Raw genomic sequence first — 19,795 nt, 5'->3', positions numbered from 1 at the left:
ATTCTCCTCTGCATATCCTCTCTGGTTCTGCAGGTTGGATGGTGACCATTGGGGGACACTTATCACATCTCTCCAGAGGGATTCAGTTGGGTTCAGGTCAGGGCTCTGGCTCATTGTCAGCAACCAGGATGACACAAATCCTAATGTAAACTCCTAAATTTGAGTCTAAACGCACAGAAAATTTAATGCACCTTTTGTAGTAAAGATTTTTACATTGAATATTTTCAGATTTGTAAGTTACACCACCAGGAAAGTATATGTGCCGACATGTGGTCAGACTTTTAAACCCACAGCATGTCAATTTATGTTGTGGACTTTTTTCCCTTCACATATTTTCCCTTCACATATTTTCCCTATTGAAATCAATGGAGAAATTAAAATCTGCATCATCATCTACACCAGTTTTAAAATCTGCAAATAAATGTAAGAAACATAGGAGAAGGTTTGGTAGGTAAGTATATATATTTATTTATTTATTTGTATAGCACACACAGATTCCGCAGCGCTTCACCTACCTGTATGTTTTTGGGTGGGGGAGGAAAACGAAGTACCCGGAGGAAACCCACGCAAACACAGAGAGAACATACAAACTCTTTGCAGATGTTGCCCTTGGTGGGATAGTGATATAGGAGAAGGTTTGGTAGGTAAGGATAGTGACATAGGAGAAGGTTTGGTAGGTAAGGATAGGGACATAGGAGAAGGTTTGGTAGGTAAGGTTGGTGACATAGGAGAAGGGTTTTTAGGTATGGATAGTGACATAGGGGAAGGTTTGGTAGGTAAGGATAGTAACATAGGAGAAGGTTTGGTAGGTAAGGATAGTGATATAGGAGGTGGTTTGGTAGGTAAGGATAGTGACATAGGAGGTGGTTTGGTAGGTAAGGTTGGTGACATAGGAGAAGGTTTGGTAGGTAAGGTTGGTGACATAGGAGAAGGGTTGTTAGGTATGGATAGTGACATAGGAGAATGTTTGGTAGGTAAGGATAGTGACATAGGAGAATGTTTGGTAGGTAAGGATAGTGTCATAGGAGGTGGTTTGGTAGGTAAGGATAGTGACCTAGGAGGTGGTTTGGTAGGTAAGGATAGTGACATAGGAGAAGGTTTGGTAGGTAAGGTTGGTGACATAGGAGAAGGTTTGGTAGATAAGGTTGGTGACATAGGAGAAGGTTTGGTAGGTAAGGTTATTGACATAGGAGAAGGTTTGGTAGGTAAGGATAGTGACATAGGAAAAGGTTTGGTAGGTAAGGATAGGGACATAGGAGGTGGTTTGGTAGGTAAGGTTGGTGACATAGGAGAAGGTTTGGTAGGTAAGGATAGTGATATAGGAGAAGGTTTGGTAGGTAAGGATAGTGACATAGGGGAAGGTTTGTTAGGTAAGGATAGTGACATAGGAGAAGGTTTGGTAGGTAAGGTTGGTGACATAGGAGAAGGTTTGGTAGGTAAGGATAGTGACATAGGAGAAGGTTTGGTAGGTAAGGATAGTAACATAGGAGAAGGTTTGGTAGGTAAGGATAGTGATATAGGAGAAGGTTTGGTAGGTAAGGATAGTAACATAGGAGAAGGTTTGGTAGGTAAGGTTTGTCTGCTTATGAAACAAAAGTGTGCAATAGAGTTGATATTCCTGGAGGTGTCAGTAATATAGAAAATAGTTTAGCTTTACTAGATAAGTGGTCCAAACAATAGAAACTGCAGTTCAATGTTTCCAAATGAAAAATACAGTGGTACCTCGGTTCTCGAACTTAATTGGTTCCGGAAGGCAGTTTGAGAAGCGAGCAGTGTCTTCCCATAGGAAATAATGTAAATGTGATAAATTGGTTCCAGCGGCCACCAATAATTACCTCCAATACTTATTTATTACACTGATAAGTGCTCAGTATAATCCCTACAGTACAGGACAGAACAGCACTATACTGTACAGGACATTAAACATAAGAAATGTTCATCAGAACCAGCAATTATAGTACAGTAGTCACCAACTCCTCACCCATCCTTTACTGTATAGCGTCCCCCCCATCCAAGCACTGTAATGTATGGGAGATGGTGGTGCACTGCCTGTGCTACTACTGCACTGTATATGCACTCCAGAAGTCTTATACAGCACTGTACTGTATGTGAAGCCTCACCACTGCTTAACTCGCCAGGTACAACCCACCGTCCACGCTCGCAAAAACGTTCGAAAACCGAGCAAAGTTCGAATTCCAAACACTACTTCTGGGTAAATTTTCGTTCGAATACCAAGCAGTTTGAGTTCCAAAGCGTTTGAAAACTGAGGTATTACTGTAATGTACTTGGGGAGGAGGGATCCTCTATCCGAATATCATATCAGGAGTTTTGTATTTGCATAGACTTCAGAAGAGAAGGATTTAGGGGCAGTGTATTCTGACAGCCATAAAATGAGCCACCAGTGTAACCAGGCGGTGGGGAAAGCAGATTGTATGCTGGACTGTATAGCTAGAGGTATAACTAGTAGGAAGAGGGAGATTGTGATCCCCCTGTATAGAGCTCTGGTGACATCACATCTGGAATACTGTGTACAGTTCTGAGACCTCACTTACATAAAGAATATTGATAAAATAGAACGGGTCCAAAGAAGGGCTACAAAAATGTTGGATGTGTGAGGCATAAACCATATCAGGAAAGACTTAAGGATTTGAATCTGTATAGTCTGGAGGAAAGACGGGAAAGGGGGGACATGATCGAAACCTTTAAGTATGTTACAGGACTAAATAAGGTTCAGGAGGGAAGTCTTTTTAGTAATCTGGACACAAGAACAAGGGGACTCAGTGAGAGGTTATTTGGGGGAGCTGGGGCTTTTTTTTTCTGCCAACAATGTTATATGGTTCTAATTCTGTATGATTTGATGCAGATTTTTCAGCAACCTATTTTTTGAGATGACCATAAGGGTACAACACCTCCTGCAGTACTAATAAACTGAATGTAGATCAGGATAGGAAGCTATGATGATCCAACGTCAGCTAGGTGTATCTGCAAAAGGTCTGAGCATTAGGGTCATAATTTACATGCTACAGTACATGCCTAGTAAGGATCGCCTATAGGCAGCTGTACTGTGATGTGTGACTGTGCATGGAATTCAGTGACACACATACGGTACTTCTAAATGTTTTGACAAGATACGGCTTTCTAAAATTTCATTAAGTTTTGCAAATAGGTCACAACACACCGCGCACTATATTGGGCAGAGAGATCCCCCAGGCTTTTCCGAAGATCATTAGAATTAAAAAGCCCTTCTACCCACTGGGACCTAAAACTCATTCCAGGCACGTTTCATTATAGCATATTAGATTGTGTCTTTAGTGTCTGGAAGTGTAAATTTGTAAGCTGGGAACACTACTTTATATTGATCATAAAGAGAATAAATCACATTATCCAGAGGATACAGCATCACGGTGCAGGGCTCCCGCCGCATGGCACCTACCGTCTGCCTTAAAGGGGTACTCCAGCGAAACAAAAATTGTCTTCAAATCAGCTGTAGTTAGGAAGTTTATACAGATTTGTAAATTACTTTTATTAAAAAATCTCAAGTCTTCCATTAATTATCATCCAGTGTATGCCCTGCAGAAATTGGTCTACTCTTTCCACTCTGACATAGCGCTCTCTGCTGCCACCTCTGTCCATGACGGGAACTGCCCAGAGCAGTAGCTGATCGTTCATTTAGGTTCAAACCTAAAATCGTTCTTCGCCACCCGCACATCGCTACGGTGGAATAGCGGTGCGTGGCAGTGACCGACGATCCAAGCAGCATACATTACCTAGCAGGGCTTCTCCTGCGCTCCGTCTTCCTCCCTGGGTCCGGCGCGCAGCATCAACTCCGGAGCGGCCTGACTGAGCTGTCAGACCGCTCAGCCAATCACTGGCCCTGGCTGTCACAGCCTGTGATTGGCTGAGCGGTCTGACAACTCAGTCAGGCCGCTTCAGAGTTGATGCTGCGTGCGGGACCCGGGGAGGAAGACTGAGCGCAGGAGAAGCCCTGCTAGGTAATGTATGCTGCAAGTACATCAGTAACTATGTCCCTGCAGCCCTCGCTAAACTATTGTTGGGCCGTGGAATAGGCCTAGTAAACGAGCGGCGATCTAGCAGATCGGCACTCGTTTACATCGTTGCTCGGCCCATGGAATAGGACCCTTAGAATGGGTTTTGGCATTGTAAGGTAGAGGGACGATGACTGAGGATGGGTAACAGTACCTTTTAAATACTGGCAATGTATATGCCTATATTCTACATACTCTATACATGGAGTCATGGTAAGTCATATAATGGTATATCATATAATCTGCTTCCTACCAGATCTATATGGTCAAGCTTGCGGTCCTGCTATGAGGACTTTACTAGCGACAGTAATCACTATCTATTTGGTTTAACTCCCTGAGATCCAGTCTGTACATGACGTATCTGAGCTTCTGCCTCTTCTCTCTCCTCTTAGGTTGTGATAAACAACGCAGCCGGTAACTTCATTTCTCCTTCCGAAAGACTTTCTGCCAACGCCTGGAGAACCATCACAGACATCGTCCTTAATGGCACGGCTTACGTAACTCTTGAGGTTGGGAAGGAGCTAATTAAAGCAGGAAAAGGTAAGCCACATATCGACCTCGATCTGACTTGACCTTTACCTGCTGTGAAAGATCTCAACATGTCCAGCCCAAACAGCTTCTCATCTGCTCTTAGCCTTACATTGCAGATGTCGTATTGCACCCGGTACGTCACCGACAGTATTAGGAACTCATTAATTTGTTGATGATTTATTTTTTTTCTTGCACATCAGAAATTAATTGACAGAAGATTTTAAAACTACATAGAGGATAATAGCAATTTAAGATGACAAGATATGAAAATAATAGAGCGCTTTACGGATGAGACCTAATGCTGTTGGGATGTTAGTGTTATTGAGATTTAGGAATCAACTTCAGCAAGGCTTTAAGGGACTAAGGGTCCTATTAGATAGGCCAATGACGGCTCAATCTGCTAGATCGGCACTCGTTTACTGAGCCTATTACACGACTCGATTATCGTTTAGCAAGGGCTGCATAGACATTGTTAGTGATGTCCATGCTGCCCTTGCTCTAAACTGTTCATACATTACCTCTCCATGCTGTCGGTCTTCTCCTGCCCTCTGCTTGCTTCCTGGCACCACGCGCTGCAGCTAATCTGATACGATAACGATAATCGCTCCATGTAATAGGGCCCTAAAACTAGTCACCTCACTGTTCCTGCTGTTCCTCTGCACATGTGACGTTCGCTGTGACAGCATTACAGATACCACCGCTGTAGCTGGTGTTTGAATGTTGTTGTCATATGACATTCTTTTACAGTTTAGTTTAATGTCACCGCGTGTGGCCTTAAAGGGGTATTCTTATTTGAAGACATTATCCATTATCCACAGGATAAAAACAAACTGACCAAGGACAAGGACAGAATTGTCCCCAGAATGAATGGAGTTCATTGTCCCCATTACAGGGACTATGAGGGTCCCAGACTCCTCCCTCTCCCACCCCTGCTTTCTCTACATGATTGATGTACAGGGTTTGGGTTGCAGCACTGAGCTCTGTACTTTAGTCATATGGAGTAGGGAGTTGTGGAGGAGAGAGTAGGCATGCATACTTTAGCTCGGCATGCTTTCAGTGATCCTTTAGCTCAGAAGGAAAACTTAATTTGATAACTTTACAAACAGCCATCAGATAAGAGATATGTATCATTTTATGTATCATTTTATCTCCTATCAGGTATCTGCCCCCAGCTGCAGCTCTGAGTGTGACCTTCTTCTTTCTTCTAGAGACAGCACCACTCTTGTCTCCAGGTCAGGTGTGGTTTGCTATAAGGCTCAATTCACTTCAATGGAACGGAGTTGCAAAGCCTGCACCCAAACTGGAGGCAAGAGTGGTGCTGTCTCTGGAAGAAAGTGGCCGTGTTTTTCTAATGCTGGGGTATTTCCATCTTGACAAGTTATATCCACAGTATCCAGTAGGATATAACTAAAATGTCTTGAAGGGGCCCAATATATTTTCTATTTAAAAGGCTGAAATCTTCACTGGCTAAACAGAGAATGAATGGAGCCGCAACACACATGCGTGGTCTAATACTTTTTTTTTTTTTTTTTACTCAAATGCCTCCCACGTTAACACTGCTGCCCCAAGCATAGGCCCTTGGGTGCATGGTGGTAAATACGGCTCTGGTTGTAGAAAATGTTAATCCATATATAACCTGTTTGAGTGGGGGTTTATTTTCCTCATTTTAGGCCAGCACTAACTCAGCACCAACTATTGCTCTACAGACATAGTCATGCTCGACATAGACATTTGCCCGGCATACGGATAGGCTTACCTAGACTGTAAAGGTTTCCCACAAATGAGTATCTAATATGTCTACAGTATTTTTCCATAGCCAGGGAGACCATAGCTTGTTGAAATTGCAGATTGTGAATGAACTCCTTTAGTATAAGTGAATAAGTCTCAGAAGATGCCTTTAAGGCCCCAAAGAAATTAACAATAGTAATCTAGGTAATAATGGGAATTCATAGATGTTATTTATAGCGCTACCATCCTCCGCTGTGCTGTATTCAGATTATAATCGCACACATCAGCTACCATGGGTTAGCTATCTTACCCGGACATCGCAGATCCACCTTTCCACATAGGAACTGGCTTTTCAGCAGAAATCTGCTACTACCCAATGTATCAGGGCCCATAAACATCTATCACTTCTACCAGATGACAATGTAATAACCAAGGAAAGACTCATAACTTTCACTCCAGGAAGCATGTTGATCTGATAAGTCTCCGCACAGCACATAGACCATAATGAAATCCTTTCTTACCGAAAAAAAAAGATAAATGAATTGCCCTTAAAATAGTTCTGGGTAACGGTGTTTCTTATCAGTATAGATCCGTGTTACAGGAATTGATCCAATCAAATGTTGTTAAACAGAGATCTATGGGGAAAATGTCAGACGGCAATGGACAATTCAGTGATTAAAGTCTTGGGTGACAGATGCCGCATTCAGGAGCTGCACCGACTCCAACAAATCCTGTAAAAGGGCAATCGGATTAGGGTGTGAAGATCGCAGTGTAATCTGAAGAGAACATCTCCTATTATGAATGAGAGATGATGGGAAAGGAGCCGCGTCCTGTGTGTAACATCCATCACAGCACCGTGTGCCATCCTTTGTCTTTAGTGTTGTTACATTGTCCACTAATAGAACACTGAAGCTTGGTGAGAAAATCCCCCCATATTACACTTATTGTTTTTATTTTTGTATATGAACAAAGCCAATAGTTATTGCCTGAAATTGGCCCTAACTGTAAAGAGATTGTCTGTCTGTCTGTCTGTCTGTCTGTCTGTTTTAGGGAGATTTATCAAACATGGTGTAAAGTGAAACTGGCTCAGTTGCCTCTAGCAACCAATCAGATTCCACCTTTCATTTTCCAAAGAGTCTGTGAGGAATAAAAGGTGGAATCTGATTGGTTGCTAGGGGCAACTGAGCCAGTTTCACTTTACACTATGTTTGATAAATCTCTCCCTTAGTTTTTAGATACAATATTAAGCCAGTGTTCCATACAGCCATTTTGGGGGAAATCTGTCACTAGTGTTTTTGAGCCAAAAAGAATGATGGATATAGCTAGTGGAAAAAGTATAAGCCATTCCCTTTTGAATCTACTCTAGGCTTTGGCTCAAAAACTGCAATTGTAGTTTCCTAAAAATACTGCCTTAAAGCGAATGTACCACTTGGTACATTTTTCTTTTACAAGAACAGACCCACGCGATTGCGAGGATGCCGGTGCTGAAGTCCTTTTTTTATACCGCCGCCCAGGATGAAGCACCAGGGACGGGCCCACCGGTGTCACAAAGGGGAGGGGAGATCGTCACAATGGGGGTTGACGGTCTGTTCATGCGAATTTTTATTTATTTTTTTAAAAGCGATGTACCTAGTGGTACATTTGCCTTAAGTGGACCTGTCAGTAGTTTTTTTTAGCTGGCAAAGGTTGTGTACAATAAATTACATTTACTGACACTAATTCTCTGCTTTTTTAAGGTGAGCAATCTACAGGAATGAGTAGCTTTCCACTTAGCCTTTTCCCATGCAGAATTTTATTATAGTTAGTAAATAGTAGACATAAGCAAACCTCGAGCCTGCTCTGGTTGGGATGAACCCAAGCGTGCAGCATTAGATGCCTGAAGAAGATTAATGCAGCCCTAGGGAGTCCAGGAAAACATTTATAAAGCCTATGGCTATGTGCACACACAGTAACAGACCGGCTGTTCCATGCCCCGGCCAGGTCGCTGAACAGATCATCCCAGCCAATACTGCAGTATCGGACGGATGATCTTTGCAGCCACGGAGTTCTGATGCGGGCGCATCCATGCGCGCCCGCATCAGAACTCCCCACAGCACACTATGGAGCGTACGGCCGGAGCCGCTCGCTCCATAATGTGCACTGACAAGGTTTTCTGCGGCCGCTAATCAAGGAATAGCATCCGTAGAAAACTGACATGTCAGTTGTCTGCGGCGCCGCTAGGGATCCCCGCCGGAGCATATACTATGTGTATACGCTCCGTCCGTGATTCCTAGGCAGCCTCCTTGTACAACGGTCGTGTTTTTACGAAAATATACGTTGTGTGAAAATAGCCTATGACCATATCCGTGTTTTCCAGGTTCGCTTACCTCCAGTAAACAGAGTTGCAGAAATCCATTCACATACAGGACATGTATCTTATTGTTGGTTTCACAAAAAATCTACAACAAAGTCTGCGCTCACCCGGACCTAATGCTAAAAATTTAGCTGTGGAGTATGTTTAATATAATGTAATGTATAAACCTCTAGTTTTTGCATGTGCATATTTTTTTTCTGCGCTCCCATCAACTGCACTGTATGAACAATGCTTTAGGGTTTAATTACTCATTTATGTTAATCCTTTTAGCAAACACATCCATGATGCTAACATACATACATACATACATACATACATACTGTGCAGCAATAGGTCTGCTCACCTAAACTTTTTTTATGATTTTTCTTTTTTTTTTTTTTGTGCTCCCATTCTCATTTTGATTTATCAGTTGTTTGGTCCACGGTGTAAAATATTCGAGTGCACAATGTGAAACTCATTTTAGTCCCTGTGATATCCCGGGGCATGCCTTGTAAATGTGTACATAGTTCATGACTCAATTTATTGTGCTCAGATTGAAGCATCATTCCCCACTATAAAATTTGATTAGCTGAGTCAGATTTGCTGTTTCCACTGCGGTATTAAATTTTGTATGGATCTCCTTTAGGCAGAAATAATTTAATTAGAATTGTTTTGATAACTTTTTCTTTTATTATTAAGCCATTAATAATTTAACCATAAGTTGGATGCAGAATACAAATGTGCCAGTCTTGTTTACTTCACCCGAGCACTACTTGGACTATTGGCATACAAATGGCTGGTAATACTGGCGCTGCCATCTCTTGTGTCACATGACTCCCTAACACGGCTATCATTATCATGTGTTGAGGTGTGTTGTGTTGCCAATATTACTACTACAGTTCCTGCCCTAGAACTGAGAGCCTAGTACTGGTTGTATAGAAGGACAAATCTACTATTACTATCATAATCTGTATTCATAGTAACAGTGGCGTAGCTAACATGAAGGCAGGCCACACAGTTGCTATGGGGTCCGTGCTGCAGGGGGCCTGCCTCCATGGTACTAGCTGCTCGCACATATGGGCAACCCCCCCCCCCCAGGTGGCTCTCAGGCTCTCCCGATGCAACATCCCCTTCTCCTGCGGGGGATGCTCTCACATACACTACCCCCAAGACACAAGAATTCATGGTGCCAATACTGTTTTTTTGCTTTTGGGCCCCATGAATCCTAGTTACGTTCCTGCATAGTAATAGATATTTTGTTGGGAGTATTCTATTTTATATAGGTCACATATGTGTATTTGTTCACTTTTTCCTGACTCAATCTATATTTCAGCATCGTTAATTGAAAACAGCAAAAATTGACCTCTTAAAATTAAAAAAAAAATTATGGAAGGAAAGATGGCACACACAAATCCAAATGGGAAAACAGAGCAGAAACAACACTTAAAAGTGATGTTCCGCAAACATAAAAAATCTGAGGCAGGCAGGGGGGTGCAAGGACATAATACAGAAAGTATACTTACCCATCCCCGTGCCCCAGCAGTGCTGCCTTACTGATCTCTGACAGCCGCAGGCCTGCTGGGACAGGACACCGCTGCAGTCACTAACTGGCTGAGCTGAGCGGGCAATCAATCAGCGGGTCCATGACATTGCAGAATGTACCAGGATCCTGGCTGAAAATGTCATCAGGCAGTTGTGTGAGAGTGGTGCTATGGTGGAACGGGGACAGGTAAGTATACATTCTTTACTATGTTCCCACACACCCCTGCTTGTGATTTTTATTTTTATTTTTGTGAGATTCCTCCTGCACCTAAGTTTCGGAGATACTGACGTGTCAGAAGTTGTGATCAGTGAAGGTCCTCCGCATACCACTAGATCAAATGCTTGGCTAAGCGGCGTGCCCCTTTTTTTTCTGTCCTGTTCTCCTCTAAAAACCAAGTACTGTGTATAGCTTAAATACTCGTTCATTTAAAAAGCTGCAGGCAATAAATGCCAATATGGGAAAATTTCTAAAAATATTTTTAAAAGAATTCAGTTTGTAGCAATACAAAGAGCCATCAGAGCCATCTTTTCCATCAAAAATATTGTTTTGTATTGTGACTAGATTTATTTGACCAGACTCAAAACCATGTGGTCCGGGTCATTTGTTTTACATGAACATTTCTCTTCCTAAATACCCTACCACCTGGGGATGTGAGTAATAGAGGAGACTATAGACCCTGTAATATGAATTCCAAAATGGTTAGGCCACCTTGACCTGACCAATGAAGACTCCCACTCTCCACTATGATTCTTTATTGAATTGGCTTCCTCATGTGACTCACAGTTTTCTTTTGAGCGCACTTTATTATATCTTGTGGATTTTTATTCCAGGTGCTGCATTTCTGGCTATTACCACAATATACGCAGAGAGCGGATCTGGATTTGTTGTTCCCAGTGCATCAGCCAAGGCCGGAGTGGAAGCATTGTGCAAGTGAGTGCTTTTCAATGGAAAATGTATATTAAAGTGCACCCCCAAAATCTGTAAGAAATTATGCAAGTCAGGGAATGTTCTAAAATCCCTATAGCCTGTGCACACATAAGCCCAGACTAAAATTGCCTAATTATTAGTCGGTGCAAACTTTACCAGATATATCACAGTGTATCAAGTTGATTGATAAATCTGGCATATCTGAACACCATCTAGTTGGAGTTTGCTTCAGCTATTAGTTGGATTACTTTAAACCAGAATTTTTGGCAGATTTTAGGCCTATCAAGGCCATGCCTGCTTTTGCAGATGCCACACCCCTTTGTATATAACACGCCCCTTTACATAGACGACCAATTTGTTCAGTGCTTAGTGTAACCCTTTTCTTGGTGTGATCCTGCTGCTGCTGTTTTCTGTCCTGTATAGCACCACATAAACCCAGTGCATCAGTAACCCCTTCTCCCTCCACATACCATTTAATACTGTACAAATCACCAGCCCAGCACAATGCTGCCTGTTCAGACCAGTGCACTTTTTTCAGAACTTTATCATAGCAGAGAAGAGTATGTGCTTTGACCAGCTAGAGAAGCAAAAGGAAGGAAGTCCATGTATGTGTACTACTTGAAAACAGCCCAGCCCTGGTCCTGCCCCCTAAAATAAAGAGATTGAGAAATAGCTGAGCTGAGACTCTCAGGCTGTGTTCCCACGTTTGCCGTTTCATTGTCTTTCTTTGTTTACATATTTAAAGCCTAATTGATTATTGGGTCTCAGCAATATTGTCTAAATTCACTGTTGACTGATTACCAGGCTTCATCACAAGAAAACCGCCTGCAATAAAGTCTGGTAATGTTAATTATATGGCAGAGCCCAGACAGTCAGTTTAAACAAAATTCCAGAGCCTGTATAATCAGTTAGGGCCCTATTACACGGGACAATTATCGTGCGAAAAATTGTTATATAGTTCAAATTTAAGCGATAATCGGTCTATATAATTGCAGGCAACGATTGAAAAATCGTTCGTATGCTGTTGATCGTTGATTTAGATCTGAACCTAAAATTATTATTTGTTCGCTAATTATTCGATGTAATTCCACATTCGTTCGCTCAAGTTCCACATTTGTTCACTAATCGTTCATTGTTTTGCTGGGATCAGAAGGAGTAAACGATCTTAGTAACGATCGCAATAACGATCACAGTAACGTTCGTAACTAACGACTATCATCCTGTGTAATATGGTGAACCATTTCAGGTTAACGAAATACAATCTCGTTTAAGATCGTTAGTTGATAATCTTTAAAAATCGTTCCATGTAATAGTACCCTTTGGCTTACTTGGTGTGGTTGAAAAAGACACATGTCCATCAAGTTATACCAAAATGGGCATGAATCTTCAGCCTAATTCTCAAGTTTTCTTTGTTACCTGATTTTGTCCATTATGAAATCTAAAATCAATAAAAACAATGTAAACCCAAAATGCGTATGAATGATGGGCAGATTCTATACATATGCATAAATGTGATTTTGTTCTAAGAACTTGTCTACGCCTGTTTTGAAGCCCTCCTCTTTTGGGAAATCCCTAAGTGGGAACCCCACCTTAGGCATTTAATTCCATCACTGAAATCACCTTGTCAACAATCTAAAGAGTTAATCTAACAAAATCATTTAAAAATCCTTTGAAATATATATTTTTTTGAATTTTTGCCGTACATATAGGGACGTCCCACATGCCTCATATACGAAGGGATCAGAAACCTTTAGTTGTCAGTATAATATATATATATGAGATGAGCATGCTCGAGTCAGACCTTTAAGCATTTGATTATCGGTGACTGACTACGTTGGATGCAGCCTTAGCTAGTCCTGGAAAACATGGATACAGCTATTGGCTTATTGTTTGTTCTACGGAAAAACTCAATTATTTTGTAGAATAGACCTGGCAGGAGACATTTTATGAACGCCATAAGAAGGCTTGCTTCATTCAGGATCATAACAGAGGGGTCCCACCTGGGGGAAGCCATTCCTTGATTATCAAAAGCCCTAAAAGGGCAAATATTCTCTTTATAGACAAAGTCCCAGCCCTTTCTACCGCATTTAGTAAAGCTGGCCATATACAGATCAGTGTCAGCCAGTTTGACAACCTCATGTGTTTGGCACCTCTCTGTGACCTCCCAGCGGCAGACGTCAAGGGAAATGGGGATCGGGAATGTTGGATTTCCGCATACCTGATCCTTTGTTCACACAGAAGATAAGCCAGAGATGTCTGCCAGTGGCTTATTCTCCTCTCCATTGAAATAAAACAAGCTATGGACAGCTGCTGTCCTGTTTATTGTGTACCACCATCTAGTTATTTGTATAGTTCCCCCAATGGTTGTCTTTATCACTTTGACGAGACAATGAAAATCTTACTAAGAGCCTCTGAATCATGTCGATTAGTTAGTTTCTCTAGATGTGGCCTTTGTAGAAGTATATGGTGCAAACCTTCTCTTCTCCGCTCTATCTCATGAGATCCATTGTGTTCCTGAGCACATTACAGCCACAGCAGTTTTATCACGATCTCAGTTTGTAACTTTTGTGTTTCTTACTATATGTAACCTAAACATTTTAGACAAATCATATAGACGGGAAAGGTTTGATCGGCCGATCCACCGATCTTTAGATATAATGGGGAGAAGCGCATAGCATGGTGCACAGTGTAGTTTTGCAATGGCTGGAGAACCACAGATAGGAAGACTGTACTGTAAGGTACAGACATTTTTGAGATATCTTTACATTTCTAGTATGGAATGAGCGAGAATGGACAGCGGGTACTCCAGACTGTGTTTTGAGGGGAGGGGTTCGGCTCAGTACTGGGGGTAGACATGTTCTGCCGTCCACTATGGAGCTGATGCTGCTTCGGTATAGGTGTTATCACATAATGATAAGATTTTTTTACCACTAAACATCAAGAGACAAGAAGTGGGAAGTACTGTATGTGTAAGTGCCTCCATGGATCACTGTCACTATCAAGTGTTCGGTCTAGAGATCATAGGACCGTCATCTCTGTTACCATGTGTCAGTATAATTGCTTCTGTTCCCCACTTCCAATTAATGGTGCTGCTAAAGTAATTATCCTCTGTGTGATGATTTATATTGTAGATCTCTTGCAGCCGAATGGGGAAGATACGGTATGAGGTTTAACGTTATACAGCCCGGGCCCATTAAAACAAAGGTATATTGACTCTTTAGCTTAGAAAATGCAGTGCACACTTAAAGTGTACTACTAAAATATTATATTTTATAGCAGGGGTAGGGAACCTTGACTCTATAGCTCTTGCAAAACTACAACTTCCATCATGCATGGACAATTGGGAGTGTGGAAAGTGATGGGAGTTGTAGTTTTGCAACAGCTGGAGGGCCAAAGTTCCTTACCCTTGTTTTAGAGCCTTTCCTCTTGACGTTCAGCTGCAGAACTTTGCTTGTTAATTCACTCCTATCAAGTTGTTACCGCTTCCATGTTTAGATACAGCGGTGCAGCCTGAATATTGTTGTATCACTAATTGGCTAAAAAGAGCACAAACGGCATACCATGGGTGAATCGGTATATGGTAACATTAAAAAAAAAACTGTGGGGTTGAGGATTGCATCTAAGATCGTGTTTGTAATATAATGCTTAAAGGGGTATTCCCCCAAAATCTTTTTTGCAGTGTTAAATAGCCCACCCCTAGCTCAATATATTGCTCAAAGCAAGTAATTACCTGTTTTGAGCCGTTTTGGAGCTATTCCTGACTATTCACCCCCTCAGTATTCACAAAATGAGCTAACTGGAGTTAGTACTGTACATTTCTCCGATTGTTGTATTACTATCTGTCTATGCTTAATGGCCACTTGTCTCAGAGACAACTGCAACTTTCCCATACAGAGATGAGATTTGGATGCAAAGTCAATCCATACAAACTGGCCACATTAGATGGGAAGATTAATTCATCTGAGTAACTCCAAATGAGGCCTGGCCATCGTTGGTAGACTAGCCGGGCCGAGATATGGAAAATCTTTCAACCTTTAAGGTTTTCTTTTGCATGGCTTTGGAGGGTGTACAGAGAATGGAGTGGTTGAGGAATAACATCCAGCAAGAATCCTAGGGCCATAACTCAAAAAGGGTCAAAGGAAGATGTCAAGAATTGCTCCGATCAACAGACGGAGCACAGTTAAGCAGTCTGCAGCCAAATAAGACAATGGTGTCCAACTAACATGTCCGAATGCACAGCTCATTCCGTTTACCGTATAGTAGAAGGACACTTTTAGCAGCACTCCGCAAGGGTCCTCTAGCTACGATTTGGATTCTGGGTTTTTCTTTCTTCCCTGGTCCACACTATCCACCATCTTAATCTATAAGAACATCTTTGGGATGAGGTAAAATGATCTGTTCAGTGCATGTCTGAGCCTCCATCTAATATGCAGCAACTGTGAGAAGCAATCCTGTCCGCAGGGGCCGATATTCCTGCAAAACAATTTCAACACCTAATGAAATCCATGCCATGAAGAATTGCTGCAGTTCTGAAGGCCAAGGAGGTCCAACATTCAATGTATCCGTCTGTGAGGCAATGTAATACAGTATATCTATCCATAACATCTGACATCAGCAGGGAGGAAGTAAAGGGCTGAAGTAATTTGCTAACATGAAGTATAGACTATTCTTTCATCACTTTATATTACAAGCTTGAATTACACACTTATCCTAAGAGGATGACTGGAGGTATCCTGTAAATACGTAATATGTGATTATATTTGCATTACTGAACATTTCTTTGTATTTCTAAGGGGGCTTTTAGCCGCTTGGACCCCACAGGAGCCTTTGAAAAAGACATGATCAAGAGAATCCCGGTTGGTCGTCTGGGCACGCCGGGGGAAATAGCAAATCTTGCAATGTATCTTTGCAGTGACTATGCGAGCTGGGTGTCCGGAGCGGTAAGTGTGTAAGATTGTCCCATGCAGGTTCTTGTACTTGCTGAATATTTATTATACCTGTAATCTGAGCTATCTCTCGGTTTATATAGTTTATTTTATATGTCTTTCTGTTGTAGATCATACGAATGGATGGTGGTGAATATGTTTCAATGGCTGGAGAATTTAACAGCTTACAAAAGGTAAAATATACATTCCTATAGTAACTCCTGAGCTGTATAATCCATATGGGGTTTATGCTTGGGACTCTTATTTATGGCTTTATATAATTGAGTCATATCAAGGAAAAGTTTACATCTTGCAGACTTTGTAGCTCTTCTATACTAGGGGGGACATCTATTAAGATTGGCATACTCATACAGCAGTCTTAAATAAAGCCCCGTCCCCTTTTTCCTGGCCGTCTCTGCTCCTAGCACAACAAGTATACTCCTGCTTGGGAGCGGGTGTAGCTTTGTATCATGATTTATGCCTGTGAGTGTGTGTAACTTGTGATAAATCGGGTGCGAGAGGAGGCCAAGCCTCCTCCCCGCCTTGTTGACCCCATCCACCCATCAGGCGAGCCAGCGATTAAGCTGTTATTTCCAGGGAGAAGGGAAGAATTTGCACCTTTTCCCGGGCGTATGTCTGGGCTGCAGCCTCCATAGATCTCCCCCTAGATCTTGTAGATGTAGTAATCCAACAAGAAAGAAAAAAGTGATGGCACTGCCTGGCTCTCCACTAGATGGCACTATCTCAGGCTGGGTCCGGTATGTGGTGGTGCTCAATCCGAAATAAATGTAGATGTAGTAGATGTAGTATAGTTCCAGTTAGAAATGAACAATGACATGCTCTGGCACTTTCAATACACTTTTAACTTTGAAAAGTGTATATAAGCCTCCCAGTGCAAAGCAATCAGGTTATGTTGCTCACTGGCTGTGGAACCCTCTTAACCACAGAACAAAAAGTTAGCATAAAGTGATGAATAGTACAGGAGCACAATGAGATGTAAAGAGTGTGAACATTTGTTGATACTTATACGTGATCTTGAGAGTGGAAGAAAATAGTGCTAACAAACAAGCTTAGCCGCCGTGATACAATCCTGGCCGAATACAGCACGCTGCCATGTGGGGATATACATGGTTGCAGGTCACAAGTCCTCCTACGAATTTCGGAAATTGCCTATTCCTTCATCAGGGAGCCTGATACTTCCTTAGTAGAATCCCTTATATGGGATCACATGATTATGGATAAGTACAAACAATAGGGAGAGGGAGTTCCATGAAGACCATACTAGAGACCAGTCCAAATGTCAGGGTAGTTTTAAATCCCTGTATCCAATGTTGATTGGAAAAATACAAATTAATACCAATTTATTCTAGAAAAGAGATGCAGAGTGGAGTTGCAAATGATGTATGACTGCATTAAAATAACTCAAATAATCCCGTGTCCATGTTTAGACCATTAGAACTCCATAGAGTTCAAGTATAAAATCCATCTTGTCTCCGCATTAGGATACCTTTGCAATGCAGTTTTATGAGCTCCAGCAGCAGAAGCTCCAGTGGTACATTCTCCTGCAGTTCACTGGAAGCTTCAGCCGCAGACAGAGCCATCCGTATCCAGCAGCAAGTGTTACTGTGCTGCTGTATACAGATGCCTAGGAGGTTGATGCCGATTCTGTATTTCACATCCAACACATGAACTCTGAGGCATTGACTTGAGGGATATCAGAATTCCACCATTGCCTTCCATGAAGAGGCCACAGCCCCCACCCAATGTGCACTTCCAGTACAGCACTGACCACCATTGTTTTCTCAGCACCATTGTCATCTATCAGGGCTTCAGTTGGGGACTCAGCAGTCAGATGTCAAAAAAGGGCCTCAAAAAGGTGTCTGTAAGATTAAAGGGGAACTCTAGTGATCCTATAAAAAAATACAATGCACAAAAAGCATATAGGTGCACACCCAATCCCGCTGCCGATCGTCATGCTCATACGACTTCTGGGGGGGGGGAAATGATTTTTCTTGTGAACCCGGCATTTTCACGGTAGTGTTACATGGCGGCCATTCAGATGAATAGCTGCGTATAAAACCAAGGCTGGTCATAAAATTCTTTAGTTTGCCAGCGCAAGATCCACTCATTCCATTGGCTGGCTGTTCTGTCTCATTAAGGGTCTGTTCACACGTACAGACTCGCTGCGTATTTATCGCTGTCAGTTTCTCGCACATAAATCCACAGTGATACTGATTGGTATCAAGTCTATGTATGTGTATTCTCGCTGCATGTTTGGTGCGATTTTTACATGTGAGTTTTGATTTTCACATGATTTTCACAGGCGAGTTCAACACCACAAAAAACGCAGCTACTTTCATGCGAGTTTGCGAGTTCTGTTCGCGTTTTACACAGAGAGTCTGTGCGTGTGAACAGACCCTAAAGAGGTATTCTGGCAAAATAAAATTGCAGCTCTGCAATTCCCAACACTAAGGGTACACACACACCGTATACGCAGCAGATCTGCAGCAGATTTGATGGTGCAGATTTGATGCTGTGTTCAGTTTAGATCTAATCTGCTGCGTATCGGCAGAAAATACACTGCGTATACGGTGCGTGTGTTTGTACCCTTAGTTGGGAATTGTGTTGCCACTTTCTGCTGCTATTCAATGTAAAAAAAATTTGTACATATAATTTAATAAAGTTTATAATTTAATGAAGTTATGTAAATAAATAAAATTCAATGTGATTTTAGTAGCAAATACTACAGTTCAAAAGCAGGAGGTCCCATTTTACTGTCGCTCGTCTCCTTGCTTATCTTGCAATGACTCCCCACTATATTGTTAGAACAGAAGAGGAGGAAATCCAAGGCATTGGGGATACAATGTAAGGGTTTCCTTTTATTTAAAATGCATCAGTCAACAACATTTCATTTATATCTGGCTTTTATCAAGTGAAGATATTTTGTCTTGGCCTGATATAGGGCAGATAGGGCTGAAGCATCGTTGCTTGATGCCCTTTATTAACCACACTATGTAGGCGCTCTTTAACTTGGAATGAAGGAAGGTGATTGGTCCGTGGTACGCAGCCATTGGCTTATGATGGAGAGAGGGTTATATGGATTTACCATGTCTATTTCTTGTACAGGTCACCAGTGAGCAGTGGGATCTCATGGAGAAATTAATCCGAGGCACAAAAGGCTCTTAATGCGGACTCCTGTCTTTGTACGTTTATAGAAGATCAGAAGAATAATTCAACCTTATTGGTGTTCTTAATAAAACTCAGCTCCACCAAAATTACATTTGATAATTCTCCACAACATTGATAGCACTTCTAATCTGTTTTGTCTCTTTTTGGAAAAGAGTCCAAGAAATCCAACATCTGTGTCCATTATGGAAGTAATATATAGGTCTGGTTATAAATCGAAACTGTGAATTATTGGATTACATTTAGGGATTGATCTGTCATGAATTGTCAAGAACTATATGTGGGTTTCATCACCTCATGCCTTAATGCATGGAATAAATCCTATAGATAAATGGTGGACCGTGTTATTCAGTATAACTAGATACTGCTGCATATCCTTTAATGCAGGGATGGGGAACCTTTGGCCCTCCAGCTGTTGCAAAACTACAATTCCTATCATGCCTGGACAGCCGAAGCTTTAGCTTCGGCTGTCCAGGCATGATGGGAATTGTAGTTTTGCAACAGCTGGAGGGCCAAAGGTTCCCCATCCCTGCTTTAATGAATGTAAGACAATAGATGCCTATGAAAGTTAAGCACA

The 19,795-nt window shown here is 41.9% G+C and overlaps 1 protein-coding gene across 1 annotated transcript in view; it reads left to right on the top strand.

Annotated features, from left to right (window-relative positions):
* The window catches only part of DECR1 (2,4-dienoyl-CoA reductase 1), a 45,033-nt gene extending 25,478 nt beyond the window's left edge, over window positions 1-19,555 (top strand). Inside the window, exons 5-10 of the mRNA XM_069959909.1 lie at window positions 4,439-4,586; window positions 11,011-11,110; window positions 14,239-14,311; window positions 15,901-16,047; window positions 16,164-16,226; window positions 19,159-19,555. Coding sequence (XP_069816010.1) covers window positions 4,439-4,586; window positions 11,011-11,110; window positions 14,239-14,311; window positions 15,901-16,047; window positions 16,164-16,226; window positions 19,159-19,218 — 591 coding nt within the window. The 3' untranslated portion in view covers window positions 19,219-19,555. The remainder of the gene's footprint in view (window positions 1-4,438; window positions 4,587-11,010; window positions 11,111-14,238; window positions 14,312-15,900; window positions 16,048-16,163; window positions 16,227-19,158) is intronic.
* The last annotated feature ends 240 nt before the right edge of the window (window positions 19,556-19,795 follow it).

The sequence above is a fragment of the Dendropsophus ebraccatus genome, chromosome 2 (assembly GCF_027789765.1).
Source record: "Dendropsophus ebraccatus isolate aDenEbr1 chromosome 2, aDenEbr1.pat, whole genome shotgun sequence".
In the NCBI taxonomy this organism is placed as follows: Eukaryota; Metazoa; Chordata; class Amphibia; order Anura; family Hylidae; genus Dendropsophus; species Dendropsophus ebraccatus.
The sequence above is the reverse complement of the archived record's forward strand: the minus strand, read 5'-3'. Positions and strand labels throughout refer to the sequence as shown.